This window comes from Phyllobates terribilis, unplaced genomic scaffold, assembly GCF_046119375.1.
Source record: "Phyllobates terribilis strain yellow unplaced genomic scaffold, ASM4611937v1 Scaffold_5__5_contigs__length_657084704, whole genome shotgun sequence".
Classification (NCBI taxonomy): Eukaryota; Metazoa; Chordata; class Amphibia; order Anura; family Dendrobatidae; genus Phyllobates; species Phyllobates terribilis.
Window position 1 is genome coordinate 137,517,377 of NW_027362765.1, and position 22,824 is coordinate 137,540,200.

General features: G+C 43.2%; 1 protein-coding gene across 1 annotated transcript; it reads right to left on the reverse strand.

The window, feature by feature from the left end:
• Window positions 1–87: 87 nt before the first annotated feature.
• On the reverse strand, window positions 88–22,336 carry RAB22A (RAB22A, member RAS oncogene family). The gene is made up of 7 exons (XM_073683056.1): window positions 22,176–22,336; window positions 19,163–19,242; window positions 13,997–14,078; window positions 6,484–6,555; window positions 5,085–5,191; window positions 2,851–2,960; window positions 88–338 (listed from the first exon to the last, which is right to left on the reverse strand). The coding sequence occupies exons 1-7, from the start codon at window positions 22,209–22,211 to the stop codon at window positions 244–246; spliced, it is 582 nt and encodes a 193-aa protein (XP_073539157.1). The 5' UTR covers window positions 22,212–22,336; the 3' UTR covers window positions 88–243.
• Window positions 22,337–22,824: the final 488 nt, after the last annotated feature.

Genomic DNA, 22,824 nt, shown 5'->3' on the forward strand with positions numbered 1-22,824 from the left:
ATAGAAACCACGAGTTATAGTGCGAGATAGAAGAGTGTAGAGGGGGAAATCACAGATTCTGTACACGACTCGGAGTCGTAGGCAATAAAAACATGGACGGTTTATATACAACATTTTCCCTTTAAAGTAGATAAGAGTCTGTGCAAAGCTGGTAGCGGTGGAAGCATACACACTGTGTGCATAGTGGTATTCAGTCCGGGGGAGGCCCGACTGCCATAAAGTTCTGTATACTGGTACGTCTGGTCAACAGCATCTGTGATCAGCCTCTGATGATTGTCTTCGAAGCTTGAATCCCTTCCCAGTGGCAGCGCTGGCATTACCGGAGGGTATCCGTCTACCTGAACGGGTAAGGAAAAGAATAATTACAGCTACACCATTTGTGATTTATTCTAGGGTAGAGTGAAGCGAACCAGAACTGTAAAGTTCGGGGTTTATAACAGTCGAGAGAGAGGACAGAGAGAAAAAAAAAAAACGAAAGAGAGAGAGAGAAAAAGAGAAGGGTAGAGAGAAAAAAAGAGAAAAAGAGAGAGAGAAAAAGAGAGAGAAAAAGAGAAAAAAGAGAGAAAAAAAGAGAGAAAAAGAGTGAAAAAAAGAGAGAAAAAGAGAGAGAGAGAAAAAGAGAGAAAAAAGAGAGAGAAAAAGAGAGAAAAAAAGAGAGAAAAAGAAAGATTCTGTGGGGGTACTCTGTTTCCTTTGGCAGTCCCCTAGCACTACGACCTTTTTACAAAACCAAAGTTTGAGTCTCCATTGATTTTTATGGGGTTCAGGTTCTGGATAAAGTTTGGGTACAGTTCTGGTACCCAAACCAAACTTTGGACTAAAGTTCGGTCGAATTGGAACTTCCACGGGTCTACTCATCCCTATTCCAGGGTCATCAGCGTTATGAGGCTAAGTTCACACGACCATTTAAAAGATCGTCTGATTCTCATTCAGAAAAAAAAAGATTTTTACCTGGATTAGGATTCGTGTGCGTTCCGTTTTTATACATCACCAGTGGATGAAATGTACAAAACCACAAAACAGTCTCCTATGTTAATATTGGCAATATATACATAAAAACTGGATGCTGTATGGATGATCTGTATCATTTATTTTTTATTTTTTTCACACCCACAGACTTGAATGGGCAAGTCTCATACAAAATAAACAAGAGAATAGGCTTTTCACATGGACATTTGGTCCGTTAAAAAAATTTGTCATCTAAACAGCTCAAATGAATAACACATTGGTCCTAGTGGTATCCGTGCGGTCAGATTTTTGCTTCCAACAGCACTTGGATCAAAAATATGGTCGTGTGAACATAGCCTAACAGGGGTCTCCAGCCAGGTCTCTCGCACTGTACGAAAACTACAACTCCTGAGCAAGCAGGGCACGCATGGACTTTTCCAACAGTAGAAGAGCCACATGAGGAAAACGAGTAAGATGCTGATAGATGGAAATCATTTGTTCCTATCCACCTCCCTTCTATTAACACTGTCTTACTCAACACCTGAAAAAATATAAATGTACACCAATTACTTGCTCCATTAAACTTTACTTACCTAATATTAAAGATAATGTGCCATCAGAAAATAACATATTGTTCAAATGAAGTTTTTTGGGGATTTAAGATTAAGGTTTTTAAAGATTTTTTTTGGTAATCTGTTTTCATTTCCAAGTCCATACCTACAGTGAAATATCCTGAAATGCTGCAATTTTCACTACTGAGCCTCATAAAAAAATCCTCACATGTTCTCTTCTGTAGACATCACTTGTAGGATCACAATGACTGTTAACATTATATTGTTATACAGTAGATAACACAGGATCCACCATTCACAATAGCTGGATTGTGAATTCAGCTCCCTCTCTGCACAATGACCTCTGCACTGTTTAGAGAGCATGCCCACAACACTCCACAGAAGTTAATGAATATATCCAGAACATTGTGTCCCATGGCCCATGCAGCTGCTTTAAAGCACATATCCAAATACCGTAATGTGGTTAACAGTTGCATTATCAAGATGGCAGCCTGAAAACGCAAGTATAGGAAATACAAAAAATAATCTACTATCAGAATTTAAAAAGAAATGATAAAGAATATGTATCACTTTCTGGTTGTAATTAGTTAAAAACAAATGAGTGTTAAATTTCATTTCAAAATGACAAAAATGCGCAAATGGTCTTTATTAAAAATCTACTACAGATTTCTGTATCCAGCTCTTCTGCAAATCTATGTACACCAGACTGATTTACTGATGTAGTATTGTTACGGTCTACAACCAAACCTCATATATAATATTATAATCCTGCAGTCGTTTATTACTTAACATTCTCTTGAGCTCTATAGTCAAACTTGTCAGAGGAGGTTGGTATTATTCACACCCAACATGTCATATACGCCTGAAGAAACTTCCGAACTGTACTTTTCTTGCACACCGAAATTCAGAGTGATAGTGAAAGGAAGAGGAGACACAGAGTGTAGAGTATTGAGAGGGCATGCTTTACGGGGGATGCCCACTAAGCTCTGAACATGCAGCTCCACAAGCAGGTCTTGAAAATAAAAGAAGCGCAATATGGAAGTCGGCCAACAATACAGTGGATCGTGAACCTCTCCAGGTACCCAGCAAAAAGAGTTTCCTTATCTGTCATGTTGCAGTGAAGAACATGTTTTCACTCAAGAACAAAAAAGGATGACCTAGGATATGTTAGAAATGTTTGACAGATGTGGGTCCCGTCTCTCTACCTGCAAGTATCACCAGAATGGTGTTCTCAATCATCTTTCCACCTTATTAAGGTGATAGTGTATCAAAACAATAGAGCCATGTGCACATCTATATTAAGAACTCACCCATTCTCCTAGCTACTTACTAATCTCTACGAAGAGCTCATTGATGTTGATGGCATTCTTGGCACTTGTCTCCACAAACACAGCATTAATAGAGTCAGCATAATCCTTGGCATCTTTTTCCAGCACTTCTCTAAAAGAAATGGACAAAAAGAATACATTTGGTTACTAGCACAGTTTACTCTAGTTTAAGGATCGTACAGACCAATGTGTGATTGGGATGGGGCTGATCACAGGTACCTCCACTACGAAGCAAAAAGAAGCAGCCGCTGCAGTAACCAATACAGTGCCATTTTCATCCATATAGCAGTGTCTGATAAGGCACCTCAGCCACATGTACTTAGACCCGAATATGCAGCATTTCCCTTAAAAAATTTAACGGGTTTTTTTTTAAAAAAAAAAAAGTTGTCCCTGAACATTTTTTTAATATATAGGACAGATACTCCTATTCCCTGGTCCAAAGTTGGGTCTATGCTGCTGATCTGGTTTCTATGATTTGGCAGCAGTCGACGTTGTAGAGAGCATAAACTACTGAGCACACTGATTGGCTGCAGCAGTGATTTGAGCTGTCAAAGTGACGTTACCGCTGCAGCCAAATAACAGATCACAGACTTCAGCACCCTAACTAATACCAGTTCATGCAAATATCAAGGAGACCTGTTGGAGGGCTGATTTGCTGTATAAGACTAGCCAAGTTGGTGCTACCAACTATGAAGATAGGCGATTTGCATTATGCTGTCGTTTTTTTTTTTTTTATTGAAAGTGGTAAGTTAAAGGGATTTTCCACTACCGGACAACCCCAGCTTTGCAAATTCAGAAACTGAATTAAAATAAAAACAGTGTATACTCATTTGCAGCAGCGCCATTCCAGCGATGTCGGTGCCGCTGCTCCCGGAGGTAACGTGACATTGTTGTGAAACGTGACAGTTGCAGCCAACGAGCAGCCACTCGTCAGCTGCATCCTGTACTATTGTCAAAGACTTATACTAGGGGTCGAAACGTTGCTGCCATGTCTTATGTGATGCCATAATAAGGCAAGTAGATCATTTTTGGATGCTGAAACCAGCTTCTTTTATCAGAGCAAATATTGATGAGCTGCAGCTGACAAGCAGCCGCTTATTGCCTGCAGCTGGCACATGATATAATGTCATGTCATACCAGGGAGCAGTGGATTTAGCCGCCAAATACTGAGAGCCATACACATATCCAGCATAAATCCTACCTAGTCAGAATGGATACCTAAGGTGATAACTTTAGTGAGTCAATTGGCTAAAACCTTGGAAAGGAGTTTTACATCAACTTTTAATAAAAAGATCAGGCTATATGACTATGGTGGAATCATTCATTGATGATAGCAAACCAATTCTTTCAACAAAGTGAATTCATTACTAATGTCCTGGTGATTATATAGAACAAACATATTGCAAAACACTTGTCCATAGGCTGATCAGATCATTCACGTGGGCCCAGTAGGGGATGTGCTGCAGAAAATGTGAAAACTGTACATACCTGGACCATAAAATTGTACTAAGGATCGTTCACCCCAATAGAGTTTGCAATGTGCCCCATCCAATGGGCCCTAAGCAAGCGCTGATTGACTTGTTATATCATTGATCAGTGCTCAGTTTGGGCAGAAAGTTGCCTGTGTGAACCCAACTTTAGTCGGTATATCATAATATCAAAATATTATAGGTGAATCAAAAAATGAAAGCAACAAAAACATAGAATATATTAAATGCATGTAAACCAATGTTAAATGAATGAATGGAGGGGGAAAGGGATGGGTATACCCTTGAGTGTTTTTTAATTAGCCAGGTTGGTAGGCCACCCCTCAGTTGGTGTTCCAGGCGTGACACACGATGTCATGGCGAGCCGGCTAACAAAAAGAGAAGCCAGGGATGCCGACAGGTAGAAAACGGTTTGCAGGGCTCCTGTCCTACACCCATGGAATACTGACCTCGCCGCTGGATCAGGGTCCTGCAAATGTATTTCCTCATCTTTAGTATGGAGCTATCCACACATGTAAGACCGATTTCTAGGTCGCTGCCCTTTTTCTCAATCACTGCATTATTTTTTAGAATCTACACAGCCAAAGAAAAACCAAAAGGTTCTCAAAAGGCACAAAGTTGGTTGGGTATGAGCGGGTAACATCTCGGATTTCGGTCCAGGATGGTTGGATAACCCCACATGATGTGATGCTGTAGTGCTCCGCATCTGGGGAGCGGATCCGCACCCTGCATTTCTCACTGTGAGTTACCTGACATCATTCAGATCACATTTGTTTCCAGCTATCGCCACCACTATGTTAGGAGGTCCATGCTGACGTAGCTCTTTCACCCAATTTTTTAGTGTTGTGAAAGTTTCCTGAAAAACATACAATTTTAGATCAGTTATTTTTCTTATCTTTGCCTTAAATAATTAAAAAAATGCAAATCTTAAGTGATGATGGTACAATAAAGGCAAATGTATTTTGAGTGACAGCTTTCAGTCAAGTGTATACGCCATGAGTACTGACCGACGTATACATCACCCACTGACTCCCATGCAATCATGCATTTGCAGGATGCCTCTGCACAGAAAAGCTCAGATATACAATACATTTCTTTACAAACAGTTATAATACTGTACAGTGGCCCAATGTAGGCCAAAATGACAGTCTTTTGGCCTCCACTGGATGAATGCAGACCTATGAATACACTTAGCATATACGCCAAGAGCTTTTTCCAGCATATATATGAAGTGTACGGCTTAATGTGATGTGAACAGGACCTTAAACAGGATCTGTCACAAGCAAAAACCTGTTATAGTGGATGCACTCATTTAAAAAAGACAGAAGGTGGCACAAGGCAGTGATCAAATATTATTAGCATAGAGCATGGGGGATAAGCAGCTGCCAGACACATGGAACTGCTTATCTCGAGGGAATCAAAAGAGGAGAAAAATTCAGTCAATCAAATCTTGTTCTCCTTATTATGGAATATAGCAGTGTTAGCACTTCAAAAAATAAAAAAGGCCCAGGACTGGAAATAAACTCCCCAGGACTTACAATGAAGTGAATAAAAAAAACAGATAAAATCAGAAAATCTTTATTGCATATAAGGAACCTAAAATAATTACTGTTAAAAAGATGCCTCATGTGAGGGACAGAGAAGTAACCAGTGCATCACATAAACAGACGAATACATGTGACTTAAAACAGGTAAATGGAACATAAGTCTCAAATCAGTGACCACAAAAAATCCAGCATAGCACATGTACAAAAAATAAGCCAGTAGATAAATGTATATGATCGTGCAACAGTAAGAGGAAAGTATGATAAAGCAATCTTTACCTTACTATAGCACTGAGCAGAGGAGATATGCAGCACAGTGTCCCTCCACCCCGTTTCGCCCAGCTTCTTCCGGGAGCGTGTCAGGGTGGAGGACGGGTGCCGCATAAAAGGACAAACTGACCAATGAATTTGATTCACGTCATGGTCCAGTGATACGCACTGCGGGAGGCAGCGCATGGTTCTCCCGCGTGACCCCACATATAGAATCTCCCCTTGTTCTCCATTATGTCAGTTCCCAAACTAACATCTGCCAGAGCCCAAAAAAAAAAAATATGGAGCTGACCCCAAAACCATCAATACCCTACAAGTCTCAGGTATTTCTTACCTCTTTTGTGATGTCGTAGACTATGATGGCTGCCGCTGATCCCCTGTAGTACATTGGCGCTAAGGCTCGGAACTAAACCAAGGGAACAAACCAAAATAATTACAACAAATTTACCACAAACTCTTCCTAATATATAAGAAATATATATTATTAAGAATTAGTTATATTACAGTTCCTGTCACGTGTCATTAGTAAACAGGTGCATATAAACTATATGGAAAAATGTACTGGCCTCCTCCACATTCCCCATTCAGCAGCTTTTATTACCTCCCATTTTAAATCTATAGCCATTAATACGGAGTTGGTCTCCTTTTGTATCTATAACAGCTTTCAATCTTCTGTGAAGACTTTCTACAAGATTTTCGAGATGTCTGTGGGACTTTTTGTCCATTCATCCAGAAGGGCATCTGTGAGGTCAGACACTGGATATGGATGAACGGTCTTGGCTCACAATCTCTGTTCTAGTTCATCCCAAAGTTGTTGGATGCGGTGGAGGTCCAAAATCTGTGCAGCCGGTCACGTTCTTCCTCATGATACTCCCCCAACCATGTCTTTATGAACCTTGCTTTGTGCACTAGGACACAGTCATGGGGAACATAAAGGGCATTCCCCAAACTGTTCCCACAACGTAAACAATTGTCCTAAAAGTCCTATATGCCGAAGTATTAAGATTTCCCTTTACTGGACAAAAGGGCTTAGACCAACCCCTGGAGCACATCCCCATAGTATTATCCCTCCTCCACCAAACTTTACATCGGCACATTGCAGTCAGGTAATGTTCTCCTAGAGTTCACCAAACCCAGACTCCTCCATCAGACACCAGACAGAGAAGTGTGATCCATCACTCCACCGAACACATTTCCAGAGAGTCCAGTGGCAGCAGCTTTACACCACTCCATCTGACACTTATCATCATGCTTGGTGATGTAAGGCTTGCATGCAGCTGTTAGGCCATGGAAACCCATGTCATGAAATCCCCGGGACAGTCTTTTATGTGAATACCAGAGGAGGTCTGGACTTTGCAGTTATGGAGTCAGCAGAGTGTTGGTGACTTTTACAGTGCCTTGAAAAAGTATTCATATCCCGTGAACTTTTCCACATTTTTTTCACATTACACACACAAACTAAAATATATTTTATTGGGACTTTATATGATATACCAACACAAACTAGCACGCATTTGTGAAAGGTAAAGGAAATGATCTATATTTTTAAAATAATTAAAAAAACATGTTTCTGAAAACTGTGAGGTTCATTTGTATTCAGCACCCCCCCCCCCCCCCAAGTCAACACTTTGTAGGACCATCTTTCACTGCAATTACTACTGCAAGTATTTTGGGGTATGACTCTACCAGCTTTGCACATATAGAGACTGAAATTTTTGCCCATTCTTTGCATACTAGCTCTAGCTCAGTGAGATTGGATGGAGGAGTCTGTGAGCAGCAATTTTCAAGTCTTGTTACAGATTCTCAGTGGAATTTAGTTCTGGACTGTGACTGGTCCTTTCACACACATAAATATGTTTTGATCTTAACCATTCCATCATAGCTCTGGCAGTATGTTTAGGGTCGTTGTCCTGCTGGAAGGTGAAACTACGCCCCAGTCTCAAGTCCTTTGCAGCCTCTAACAGGTTTTCGTCCAGGACTGCCCTGCATTTAGCGCCATCCATCTTCTCCTCAACTCTGACCCCTGTCCTTGATGAAGAAAAGCATCCCCACAGCATGCTGCTGTTGCAACCATGTTTGATGAAGGAGATGCTATTTTCAGGGTGATGTGCAGTATTAGTTTTCCACTACACAAAGTTTTGCATTTAGCCCTAAAAGTTCACTATGGTCTCATCTACCCAGAGCACCTTCTTCCACATGCTAGCTGTGTCCCCTACATGGCTTTTTGCAAACTACAATTCTTAAAGAAGTTGTCCAGTACTTTTTTTTAAATTGCCCAATGTATTCAGCATGTGGGCATAAGTATATTAGTAAATAACGTGTTGCTGATAATGCCTGTGAGCGGCGCTATCGATGGCCGCTCACATGCATCACGTGACCCCGTGCTGACGTCACAACAAGTGAGGCGTGACTCAGCTTGGGGTCCCCGTGATGGCTGCTGGGTTGTGGGCGGGGATTATTCCCCGCGTCACACCCAGCATCCACCGTGCGCTTTCCCAATGAATGGGGAGAGGGAGAGCACGCGGTGGATGCCGGGTGTGACGCAGGGGAATAACTCCGCCCACAACCCAGCAGCCACCGGTGGAACGCGAAAGAGCGACCCTCGACTGCAGCCTGGACTTATCGTGACGTCAGCGTCGGCTGCAGCCGGGGGTCACGTGATGCCTGTGAGCGGCCAGCGATAGCACCGCTCACAGACATTATCTGCAACACAAGGTAGATACTTATGCCCACATGCTGAATACATTGGGCAACTTAAAAAAAAAAAAAAAAGTACCGGACAACCCATTTAAGGCTTGTTTTCAGAAATGTCTTTCTTCTTGCCACCCTCCCAGAGGCCAGATTTGTCGAATATACGACTAATAGTTGCCCTGTGCACATATTCTCCCACCTTAACTGTGGATCTCTGCAGCTCCTCCAGAGTGACCATAAGCCTCTTGGCTGCTTCTCTAATTAGCGCTCTTCTAGCTTGGGATGTCAGTTTAGGCTGACAGCCATGTCTTGGTTGGTTTGTAGTTGGCCATAATCCTTCCATTTTTGGATGATGGATTGAACAGTGCTCCATGAGATGTTAGAAGCTTGAATTATTTTTTTATAACTTAAAGCGCACGTGTCAGCAGGATTGTGCTCAGTAAACCACATACACTGTCAGGTGGGCACAGTTACACTGATTAAAATGATACCTTGGTTGATGAAATCTGTCCTGTGGTTCTTGTGTAATCTTTACTTTCAGTTTGGAGATAATGATATGCTTGTGCTCTGGGGCGGCGCTCTATCTGGTGCTCTGCTTACATAATCATCTGTATGCTCTTATGACAACTCACTGTGCCTTCACTGACCTGCCTCCTATTTACATAATGCATCTAGTAGTGCGGGGTTAGGTAAAATAGGAGGCAGGTCAGTGAAGGTACAGTGAGCTGTCATAAGAGCATAGAGATGAATATGTAAGCAGAGCACCAGATAGAGCCCCACACAGGCCGCCTCGAAGCACGAGCATATTATTATCCCCAAACTGAAAGTAAATATTACACAAGAACCACAACACGGATTTCACCAACCAAGGTATCATTTTAATCAGTGTAATGTCACCTACCTGACAGTTTATGTAGTTTACTGAACACAATCCTGCTGACAGGTGCGCTTTAAGCCTGCTATATTCTTCTTCACAACTTTATCCCTTACCTGTCAGGTGGGCTCCTTAGTGTTCTTGATGCTGTTTGGTCCCTAATGATCTCAAATAAACATATGAGGCTTCAAAGAACGGACGTAGTTATACTCACAATAATTTACACACAACTGAATTCAATTTATTAATTATGTGACTTCAGGAGGTAATTGGTCACTCAGCATTTTATTTCAAGGTATCAGACTACATGGGGCTGAATACAAATGAGCGTCACAATTTTCAGATTTATATTTTTTAAATATTTAGAAAACTATGTATAATTTCCTTTACACTTCACAAATACTTGCTACTTTATATTGGTATATCACATAAAATCACAATAAAATACATTTAGACTTGTGGGTGTAAAGTGAAAAAATATGGAAAAATTCAGTTTCAAGGCACTCTATGCCCTCTTCTCCTCAGCACTCGGTAACTCCGCTCTGTAACTTTACGTGGCCTCCACTTCGTGACTAAGTTGTCGCAGTTCCTTTCACTTTTCAATAATATTACTCACAGGTGATTTTGGGATATTTAGGAGGGAAGAAATGTCATGCCCTGACTTGTTACGTCCTATTGCAGCACCGCGGTGGTGTCAGTGAGCTCTTTAGAACAAGCCTGTCACAAATGTTAAAAAAGGCAGACAGCATGGTAGGGGGCTGAAACTGTACTCCGGCACCAAATGGGACTGAATGAAAACCTGAGTTATATGATAAAGTATCATACTATGGTTAAGGGCGTTTTTCACCAGAAAAGCGTCAGTTTTAACCATTTTTCCTGGACATTGTTCTTTTTAATGTATTTAAATAGTTATTTTATACTTACCGGATAGATGTGCTGCATTCCCCCCTCCCTCCTTTTGTTATTGCTGTGCTACATCAGCTGAATCTAGCACCCTTGGGTTACAGGCTATGTGCCCACGATGCAGAAATGCTCCGGATTTTTCCTGAGCGTTTCTGCATCTCCCTGGCAGAAAAAACACATGCGGATTGTACATGCGGACAGTACATGCGTTTTCCTGCCAGGGACATGCAGATGTGAAGCGTTCTTCACATGCATTTCTGCATGCGGGTTGTCAAGCGATTTTAGCATCACTTGGAAAGTGCTTGTCAACTTGGTCACACTATATAAATCCATGCAAAAGGCATGGATTTATATAGTGTGACCGTAAAAGAATGTCAAAAAATAAAATAAATCTATATTTACCTTAAGATGGCCCCCGGTGTCTTGCTTCCCTGCCGGCACATCGCGGTACGCTGAAGGACCTGCCGACGTCAGCATCGCGTGACCCGTCACATGACTATGACGTCAGCGCAGGTCCTTCAGTCCATCGCGATCTGCCGGCATGAGAGGACGAGCGCACCAGGCTCCGCCAGAAGGTAAGTATAACATTTATGTTTTATTTTATTCTTTTTTTTTTTTTTTTTTTTTACAGTTTTCTATGGTACCCGTGTCCGGAGGAGAGTCTCCTCTTCTCTAGACCTGGGTACCATCCGCATATTGAACGCATGGATTCCGCATGTGCTTATCTAGTGAAGCGGAATTCATGCGTTCTAATGAAAGTCAATGGCGGCAAAAACGCAGCGCTTCCGCAAAATAATTCGTAGTGCTGCGTTTTTTCCCGCAATGATAATCCGCAGCGGAAATTTCCGCAGCATGTGCACAGCACATGCGGATTATCATTGGGGAACATGGCAGACCTTCTACCATGCGTTTTTTAAGCGCTTCTGCAGCGTTTTTGCCGCTGCGGAAACGCTTAAAAAAAGCATCGTGGGCGCACAGCCGCAAGGTTTTCGGCTATCTGCACGATCAGCAAACGTGGTGAGCTCCTCTTTTTGCTTTCATGAAGGATAAAGTAGTGTGTTCCAATACTACTGCCCCTATAATTTACATATAGTTGTGCTCAAAAGTTTACAGCAGAATTTTTCCTTTCTTGGCCTTGTTTCAGAGAATATGAATGATAACTAAAAAAAAAAAATTTTTCTCTTCTATTGGTTGGGTGAAGCCATTTATTGTCAAACTACTGTGTTTTCTCTTTTTAAATCTTAATGGCAACCAAAAACATCTAAATGACCCTGATCAAAAGTTCACATACTCCAGTTCTTAATACAGTGTATTGCCCCCTCTAACATCAATGACAGCTTGAAGTCTTTTGTGGTAGTTGTGGATGAGGTTCTTTATTTTCTCAGATGGTAAAGCTGCCCATTCTTCTTGGCAAAAAGCCTCCAGTTCCTGTAAATTCCTGGGCTGTCTAGCATGAACTGTGCGCTTAAAAGGGGTTGTCCACTACTTTTACATTGATGCCCTATCCGTAGGATAGGGCACCAGTGTATGATCGGCCGGGGTCCCGCACACGGCACCCCTGCCGATCAGCTGTTATCGGTGCCGTAGGGCCGGAAGTGCTCACCTGCAGGGCTCCGCTGTCAAGTGGTAGTGGCCGCCGCGGTGTACTGCACATCCGCCTCCTATTCAACTGAATGGGAGGCAGATGTGCAGTACACCGCGGTGGCCACTACCACTTGACGGCGGAGCCCCGCAAGTGAGCACTTCTGGCCGGCGGCACCGATAACAGCTGATCTGTGGGGGTGCCACGTGCGGGACCCCGGCCGATCATACATTGATGGCCTATCCTACAGATAGGGCATCAATGTAAAAGTAGTGGACAACTTCTTTAAGATCTCCCCAGAATGGCTCAATGATATTGAGGTCAGGAGACTGAGATGGCCACTCCAGAACCTTCACTTTATTCTGCTGTAGCCAATGACAGGTCGACTTGACCTTGTGTTTTGGATCGTTGACATGTTGGAACGTCCAAGTACGTCCAATGCACAGCTTCCGGGCTGATGAGTGCAAATTTGCTGATAACGTGCTGCATTCATCTTTCCTTCAACTTTAACCATGTCTCCTGTGCCTTTGTAGCTCACACATCCCCAAAACAGCAGCAATCCACCTCCGTGCTTTACTGTAGGAATGGTGTTCCTTTCATCATAGGCCTTGTTGAACTCTCTCCAATGTAACGTTTATGGTTGTGGCCAAAAAGTTCAATTTTGGTCTCATCACTCCAAATTACCTTGTTCCAGAAGTTTTGAGGCTTATCTCTGTGATGTTTGGCGTATTGTAGGCGAGATACTTTGTGGTATTTGCGTAGTAATGGCTTTCTTCTGGCGACTCGACCATGCAGCCCATTTTTCTTCAAGTGCATATTGTGCATCTTGAAACAGCCACACCGCTAGTTTTCAGAGAGTCCTGAATTTCAGCTGATGTTATTTGTGGGTTTTTTTTTACATCCCGAACAATTTTCATGGCAGTTGTGGCCGAAATTTTTGTTGGTCTACCTGACCGTGGTTTGGTTTTTATAGAGACCCTGATTTTCCATTTGTTAATCACAGTTTGAACGCTGCTGACTGGCATTATCAATTCCTTGGATATTTTTTTGTATCCCTTTCCGTTGACAATTCTTTTGCTTTCCCCATGACTCACAATCCAAAAATGTCAATGACTGGATGAAAGATGAAAGACTCTGTCTGGATCCAAGAAACTCACTCAGCTTTTATGCACACACACTGATTACAAGCAAACAGGTCACAGGTGAGGATGTTACCTTTAGTAGCCATTCAAACCCATTTGTGTAAAATTCTGTGCATGTTATCAAATAACCAAGGTATGTGAACTTTTGATCAGGGTCATTTGGATGTTTTTGGTTGTCATTAAGATTTATAAAGAGAAAACACAGTAGTTTGACAATAAATGGCTTCACCCAACCAATATCCATGAGTGGAGAAAAAGGTTTTTTGTTATCATTCATATTCTTTGAAGCAAGGCCAAGAAAGGAAAAAAATCTGCCGGGGTATGTAAACTTTTAAGCACAACTATACATGTAGTTCACTTCTAGCTTTGTATCAATTTCCAGTTGTGTTATTCCAGCCATCAGTGTAAAGAATGGGGTGTTATTCTAGTTGGCATGGTGACATTTAGGGGTTTTATGTATATAAGTACAGTGGCTGTCCTGGTCTATACTAATACACAAATACACAATATTAAAAGTGTGAAGTTCAGCAACTAGAAAAACCAATACAATAGACATCTATACATAAATGAGATCACCCATTGATTACACTGCCGGAAATGATGTTCTGAGGCCAGAACCCATGAAAACGGCGCTCCGCTGTACGCAGGTACTTACCCGCTCCTGCCCAGCAGTGTCCCATATAAGAAACTTATGAAGTTCATTCTGGTACTGAACAGTCTTGGTCATAAAGGAAGCCCTGGAGTCAGAGGGAACATGACATTACTTCATTAATGGTGGTGAACAGGGTTATGGATATAATAAAACATGAAAAAATATAATTATATTTCATTCTCTGGCCATCTGTCCCAATATATTCTGATGAGTATCTTAGTTATAGTTACATTATTGGTGGATTTGGGTTGAGCCATAAGGATCTACGGATATCACGGAGGGCATCATCTGCTTGGCTCCGCTGTATTAGCCAGAGAGGAAAGAGCCGTCCTAGTGAGTAACGCCTATGCTGGGGAACGCTGCATGGCCATGTAGTCCATGGTTGTCCATTTATGTCATACATGTCAAACTCTGGCGCGTGGGCCAAATCTGGCCAGCAGGGTGGTTTTATTTGTCCCGCAAAACCATAACCACCACCCCTATGTGGGGCCATTATTCTGTATGGAGGACTATGTGGGACCCATTATTCTCTATGGAGGGCTATGTGGGGTCATTATACTGTATGGAGGACTATGTGGGCCCATTATTCTGTATGGAGGACTATATGGGGCCCATTATTCTGTATGTAGGACTATGTGGGGTCATTATTCTGTATGGAGGACTATGTTGGGCCCATTATACTGTATGGAGGACTATGTGGGGCCCATTATTCTGTATAGAGGACTATGTGGGGCTCGTTATTCTGTATGGAGGACTATGTGGGGCCCGTTATTCTGTATAGAGGACTGTGTGCTGCCATTATTCTGTATAAAGGACTATGTGGGGCCCGTTATTCTATATAGAGGACTATGTGGGGCCCGTTATTCTGTATGGAGGACTATGTGGGGCCCGTTATTCTGTATGGAGGACTATGTGGGGCCCGTTATTCTGTATGGAGGACTAGGTGGGCCCCGTTATTCTGTATGGAGGACTAGGTGGGCCCTATTATTCTGTATGGAGGACTATGTGGGGCCCATTATACTGTATGGAGGACTATGTGGAGCACTATGTGAGGCCCATTATTCTGTATCGAGGACTATGTGGGGCCCATTATACTGTATGAGGGACTATGTGGGGCCCATTATACTGTATAGAGGACTATGTGGGGCTCGTTATTCTGTATGGAGGACTATGTGGGGCCCATTATTCTGTATGGAGGACTATGTGGGGCTCGTTATTCTGTATGGAGGACTAGGTGGGCCCCAATATTCTGTATGGAGGACTATGTGGGGCCCATTATACTGTATGGATGACTATGTGGAGCCCATTATACTATATGGAGCACTATGTGGGGCCCATTATTCTGTATGGAGGACTATGTGGGGCTCGTTATTCTGTATGGAGGACTATGTGGGGCCCATTATTCTGTATAGAGGACTGTGTGCTGCCATTATTCTGTATAAAGGACTATGTGGAGCCCGTTATTCTATATAGAGGACTATGTGGGGCCCGTTATTCTATATAGAGGACTATGTGGGGCCCGTTATTCTGTATAGAGGACTATGTGGGGCCCGTTATTCTGTATAGAGGACTATGTGGGGCCCGTTGTTCTGTATGGAGGACTATGTGGGGCCCGTTATTCTGTATGGAGGACTATGTGGGGCCCGTTATTCTGTATGGAGGACTAGGTGGGGCCCATTATACTGTATGGAGGACTATGTAGAGCCCATTATACTATATGGAGCACTATGTGGGGCCCATTATTCTGTATGGAGGACTATGTGGGGCCCATTATTCTGTATGGAGGACGATGTGGGGCCCATTATACTGTATACTGGTTGGCCCGCGACTTTGTCCAAGTTTTTCATTTTGGCCCTCTTTGTGTTTGACATCCCTGATTTTTTTGAAGGGTGTTGCCCCTTGACATGGATCACCATTTGGCATCCACAGAGCTGAATGTGCTGTGATTGACAACCATGTTTATGTGACATTTTGTCACATGGACATCACAAAAGTGAAAGAAACCCTGTTCAGAAAAAGAGAAATGGAAACGGTTGCATTGGTCATATGGGATCTATCACCAGATTTCACAATAACAGTGGTCTACATATTTAATATTTAATAGATGTCTTAGACTTGGTGAGGCTGGTGCACTTACTTTAAAAATACAAGTCAGAATGGCAATGTCCACCCATCTTACCGGATTGACAGCTCCTCAGTGTCCTACCTGCTGCTGCAGCCTTACACTGCTCAGTATAACCTGCAGCTTTCAGTCAGGTGGGTAGGCACTGAATATACTTGGACTCATGAGCTCTTTCATGCTATTGGCTCGATTCATAAAATCTTAATATCAGGATCATTCAGCCATTCTGACGCTGGATTTTCGAAGTAAGTACACCAGACTCATCAGGTCAGAGATCCATTTATTATGCAGTTTGAATTGAGAAATTTGGTGAGAAAAAACACTTTAAAAGGAATCTGTCAGAAAGATAACCATACATAAAGGTCTTTGAAATGTAAATGCATCAACAACTTTATATCTTCTATCTGTTGATGCATTTCCGAGTAATTAGCATTTTCAATCATACCCTAGTACATTTAAGGAGGTGGTCCACTACAATGCATAATTCACCCATCGATTTAAACCTTTTAAATAAGTACTTTTGTAAATACCTCTTGATGCCATATGTGCCGGTGAGCAGTGCTATCGCTGCTCGCTCACGTGACCCCGGCTGCAGCCGCCGCTGACATCAACTTTCGAACTTACTTGATTCACCCAGGCGTGACCCAGTCATACGCCCCCCCCCCCCACCCGATTGACTGGGCAGCGTTTCACCGCACGTCACAGCCCAGTATCCAGCGTGCGATTTCCCTCTCCTCTGCTTTCATTGGCCGCAAGCGTGCGCTTGATACTGGGCTGTGACGTGCGGTGAAACGCTGCCCAGTCAATCAGGGGGGGTGCCTACGACTGGGCCACGCCTGGGTGAATCGACGAAGTCCGAAAATTGACGTGACATAAGGGGATACCAGCGGCGGCTGCAGCCAGGGTCACGTGATGCGGACTGAGCGAACAGCGATAGCGCCACTCACAGGCACATATAGAAGCAGAAGTTATTTACAAAAATACTTATTTAAAAGGTTTAAAATCGAAGTGCGCATCATACATTATACGGGACAGCACGGTGGCTCAGTGGTTAACACTGTGGCCTTGCAGCGCTGGAGTTCAAATCCCACCAAGGACAACACCTGCAAGGAGTTTGTATGTTCTCCCCGTGTTTGCATGGGTTTCTTCCAGGTTCTCCGGTTTCCTCCTACAGTCCAAAGACATACTGATAGGAAATGTAGATTGTGAGCCCCAATGGGGACAATGCTCATATTGTCTGTGAAGCGCTGTGGAATGAATGGCGCTATATACGGTAAGTGAGTAAAATAAATAAATACATACATACATACAATGTAGTGAATCACCCCTTTAACACCTCATTTGCATATGAATAAAAACACTGATAGAAGATATAAAGGTATCAATGGATTTACACTTCAATGACCTGTAGGCCCATATACTGTATCTGGATTAGGTGGGTGGGGGTTGATCTTACTGACAGATTCCCTTTAACATGAATATAGTAACTGAAGATGGTACACAGCAATCACCAGTGAGTGGCTTTCTCCATGATGACTATATAAAGCCTAATATCTGAACCTTACAGAGTCACTATTTTAATCAGCTCTCATTTAGACGTCCGATTTTCACATATGAGTGCTATCCATGTTTTTCATGGATAGAACTCGTACCTGTGATATTCCATGGAGCCATTCACCTGTCCATGATTTTCGCAGACTGAATGGTTTGTGGAAAATCACAGAGACATGTCCAATTTAAATCTGAATGTTGGCTCAAAATCAGAAACTTAAGTCAATGGGTCAATAAAAAAAAAAATAAAAAAATCAGACCGCACTCGGTTGACATCCAAGTGCAGTCTGATTTTCATGGACTGTCAGAATGGAAAAGGTGGATATATATATATATATTTTTTTTTTTAATTTCTGTACAAGAAAAACGGATGACACTTGGACCGTATCAGAATAATCAGTCCATTTTTGTCCTACGTGGAAAAATTGGACGTGTGGATGAACCCTCAAGGAAGGAATTGGCTGTTCACTGGTGTCTACCTGCAGCCTCCACTATGAGGACGATCATACATATGGCAGCCCAAATCTCTGCTTCTATACCAGTGTGTATGAATGTATTAGACAAGGGAGGCGGGGGTGTTGATATTTAGGCTATAGCTACCTGGTGAGAGGTGTTGGAAGACAGCATTTCCCAAACAAATTGCTATACAATTTATGATCTGCAATTTCGGTTTGAATAAATAAACAACCAGATCACAGACAAGTCTAATGGGAGTCACAGCTGTGTGCGACTATCGGTAGAAAGTCAACGATATTTGGAAACATTTGCGACTCTGTATCTCAATCGCCAAAAGTTTTAAGTTGCACTGCGACACCATAGGAAATCATCAGATGTGATCTCGCAATCTTATATGCAGTGTAGCCCCAGCCTAGAGAGGTTTTCAGTATTTTCACCCCTTCCTGATGTAATCTCACTGTCCAGGAGAATCACGTTGTCATTTTATGAATGCCGTAAAGACGAAACACAAAAAGATTATGCAGGAATAATTTTTTTTTCACTATTTCACCCCATTTGGGATTTTATTCCGTCTTTTAGTACATTTTATGGTAAAGTGAATGGCGTCATTCAAAACTGCAGCTCATCACACACAGAAAAAAACAAAACTTACGATACTTCTTATATTCTCAGTTTGCTCCATTGCCACCGCTCCAGTGGTTCCCACAGCGATGACATGTCAACCACTGCAGCTAATCACTGGCTTCAGCAGTGATTGCTGAGGGCAGGGATTGGCTGCAGTGGTCACGTCATTACTGCAGGAGGTAAGCAGAGACTAGTGGCGCTCCTGCATGGGTCAACATAGGCTACTATTACTACAGTAATATATTATATACCATTTCTTTCACTTGAGCAATTTTTTCAAAATCCCATAAATCCCCTTTAAATTTACACAAATTTTCATGCTTGGCCGAAGGTGTGCTGTAATAACGGTGTCGTCCATAATAATAAACACAATTTAAAGTGATCAGCCCCCAATACTGTTAGAAACCCCATCTTACCCGATAGTGGGATTGATGTTGGGATCAAAGCTGTCTTCTACAAACCGCCAGACAATGCTCGATTTTCCAACCCCCGTATCCTGCAGAGAGGGCAGAGAATTACCAGTCAGCGGTGTTTATACAATGTCCCTGTGACAGTGCAGAATCGGGACCTAGGAGAGCCGATCCAGGACCTGTAACTTCCAATGACTAATATCAGGAAAAGGCCAGTGACCGTTGTACCCAGTGGGAATGAGAAGCGATGCCAGGGGTTTATTTAACTTTTGTTATCAGGGAATGTAATCATCTCTTCCTCCACAGTGGGATGTTTGCAGGCTGCTTAATCGTGGATATGATATAAAACCTCTGTGACAACCACCTTCACCATCTACAGAGACAGCGTATGGCAGGCAAGCAGAATAACTAATGTCTATGTATGCCTTTGCAAAGAATTTTTTTGTTCATTTGCTTCCTAAATGCAAGGTTAAGCAACTTTCTAAATAATGTTCACTAAAAATGTTGCACCATTTGGCTGCTGCAGTGTTGTGTTCTTTATCTTAGCTGAGAGAGTTGCAAAAATGTTGCAAATCCTTCCAAGCTCCTGCTCAGGTCTGACAGCTCACTGCAACTTCTCACTTCTGGCAGTTAGAGATCACAGCAGGGAGGGTGAGGGGGTTGTACATAGATCTTAACAGTGTTGACCGGGAGAAAGCATGTAGAGTTCAGGGAGGGCAGAGAAAACAAGATCTATAAGGAGAAAGCACATGAAAATGATATATTAGCTATTGAAAAGTTTAGCACCCTGCATACACACAGACCTCAAATCCAGTCTGTATTACTGGGTGAGACACTTCAACCGCTGAAGAATCTGAAAAACTTAGGTCAGTCTGCAAACTGCATCTCAGGAGATCTGTAAATGAATGAAGCAATGGACAATGCAGCCTGAAATTTAGTGGATATCTTAGGCCAAGTTCACACGTTCAGTGTTTGGCCAGTATTTTACCTCAGTGTTTGTAAGCCAAAATCAGGTGAGGAACAATCAGAGGAAAAGTATAATAGAAAGGTGTCACCACTTCTGTATTTATCACCCACTCCTGGTTTTGGCTTACAAATACTGATGTAAAATACTGATCAAATACTGAACGTGCGAATATGGCCTTAGATAATAAAATTGCACTAAAACGTATGTAAAAATGTAATACTTAATGATCCCTACGACGATCAGTTCATGGTCGCTGAAATCAGTCACTGACAAGTCTAAGTAAAATCACGACAGCAATTTGCTAGTGACCTAAATGAGCAAAAAATAAAAAATCTGTGCTAACAAAAATTCTGCCTTATTTATACCTCTGCGTTTTTTTCCAGAATGTATCCTAAAAAAGGAGGTTTAAAATAAAAAAAAATGGCGTACAACAATGTGTATCTTTGACTACAACTACCCACAATTAACCCCGTGACGGCTATTATGGAGGTCGGACACATGATACCTCCTTTCTGCTGTTTTACATGCAGTCCGCACTCTCCTACAGGTATGTAATGTCTGGGTGCAACAGTATCCAAGGAAATCTGTAATTCAGAGAGGCTCGTCTGGAGTCAGATTTGGAAAGCTTTTACCTGGGACAATGACACACCCTCACCCCATGAATCCGTACTGGGCTATTAAGCTCAGGGCAGACCTTACTGGACATTTATAGTATCATACACTCAAGTCTGGTTGGTGGTCATGTACATTAGACAAGGGATTTGTCTAGTTTCTGTTACTGGTGCTGATATTACTGGGGGGAAGCATTGGTGGGCCAATATATAATTGTGACATGTAGGGAGGGTTTTGATTAAAACCCCTAAATCTTAAGGATCCATCAGAGTGGAGGCTCTTTCCCTCCCTTTTCTCAGTGTTAGAGGTAGTAGGGGTGAGTAGACAGATCTGCAGTGAGGGCAGAGAAAACAGCCCCTATTCTGAGAAAGGGGGGCTTCTGGTTTGCGTTCCTAAAAAAAAACCTTAAATGACATCTCTCTGCCCAGAAGCCTGACCTTCCTGTGGCCCAATGCAAAATCTATACCAAGACCCCTAATCTATCAAGTACCATATAAAGGACTGGTATCTGCTCTTGTGGCCGAGAGGTGTCATCAGGCACCAGGACCCCATTACGACCGCTGGATCTGCACTGTCTTTGGCCCAAAAATATACAGATACAGCTAAGCCCACAACTTTTCCCATATCTCCAGTCTATGGACGCGTCCCCCCAGGTCCCACCAATCACAGCAATAATAATCCTGTAGAGGCAAAATCTGGTGATACAGATTACACAACATATAAGAAACATAGCAGATGAGCAGTTGTCAGATGTGTAAACACCTTACATGTGATTCTACAGGGCCTGCGTCACCTGAGCCTTATAAAAGGACGGGACTCTGTGTATAATACTACTTATAACCTACAGTACATTATACTAGTCAGAAGGCATCCCAGGGGTCTTCAGAGGGCAGCAACGCCCCAAAACAGGGGTCTTCAGAGGGCAGCAACCCCCAAAACAGGGGTCTTCAGAGGGCAGCAACCCCCCCCTCCCCCCGAAAAAAAAAACAAAAACAGGGGTATTCAGAGGGCAGTAACCCCCCCAAAACAGGTGTCTACAGAGGGCAGGGCAGGGCACAACCCCCCCTCCCACAAAGACAGGGGTATTCAGAGGGCAGTGCAGGGCACAACCCCCCCCCCCCCCACAAAAACAGGGGTATTCAGAGGGCAGCAACCGGGCAGGGCAGGGCACAACCCCCCCCCCAACAAAATCAGGGGTCTTCAGAGGGCAGCACCTCCCCCCCAAAACACATTGCAAATGAGGGACTGAGTGTGGCAGCAACAAGCTGGTGACTTTGCACAGATTACACAGGTGGCAGCGATTCTGCATGTAGCCAGTGCCAGCTCACAGCCCGCACCTCCCTATAGGCAGCCGTATATACAGCACACAGCGGCATCGGGGACGTGCCCGTGATGCGCCCACTGGGGATTCTTCTATGTGGGCACCGCGCCCTCACTCACCCCCAGCAGGCAGACCTTCAGCTCCCGTAGCGCCATAGCATCTATGCCCGCCGATATCTAGCGGCAGCACCGGGTGTACAGGGGTAATCCTCGGCCTCCTTGGGCCTGCAGCAGCCGTGCCCGCCTCCCCATCCCGCCCAGCACCGTGTCTCCTCCCCCGGCCGTGTATCCAGCCGAGCCCTCCTCCATTGTCCCCAGACAGTGCTTCCCTGCCCTGTGCCCTCAGGGCTTGTCCTGCAGATGTTATCAGTCAGGTGATCTCCTGCTGGCACTCAGTTATTTGGGGGTTTCCTGCCCCTAACATTTCTAATAATGTACCTATTCTAGGGTACCCCATGTGCATTTCATATCCAACTCTTCACGATCCAGTATTTCTGCGTAATTATGACCCGTCGTGCTGTCCACGTGACCGCTGTTCTGACGTCACCACACCGCAGACCACAGGTGTCGCAATAAGTGACTTAACCACAGACGTGCCAACTTTAGTGCCCACTTCACAGTCTGCCATGAGTGGCACAATCAGTGCACAGAATTTTAAACTCTTCAATTCTTTTTCCTTTAGTTTTTTCCCAAGAGCTGTAACTATTTTACTTTTCCGTCGATGGGGCCCATTGTGGGACGAGTATTAATTTTACCATATAATGCACTG

Excerpts from the sequence above, each read along its gene's own strand:
- RAB22A (XM_073683056.1), bottom strand. The coding sequence starts at position 22,211 with ATGGCGCTACGGGAGCTGAAGGTCTGCCTGCTGGGG. Across the intron at positions 14,079-19,162 it reads AACATCAATCCCACTATCGG|GGCTTCCTTTATGACCAAGA; the intron begins GTAAGATGGGGT and ends CTCTGACTCCAG. Across the intron at positions 2,961-5,084 it reads TGTGATCTGAATGATGTCAG|AGAAGTGCTGGAAAAAGATG; the intron begins GTAACTCACAGT and ends CATTTCTTTTAG.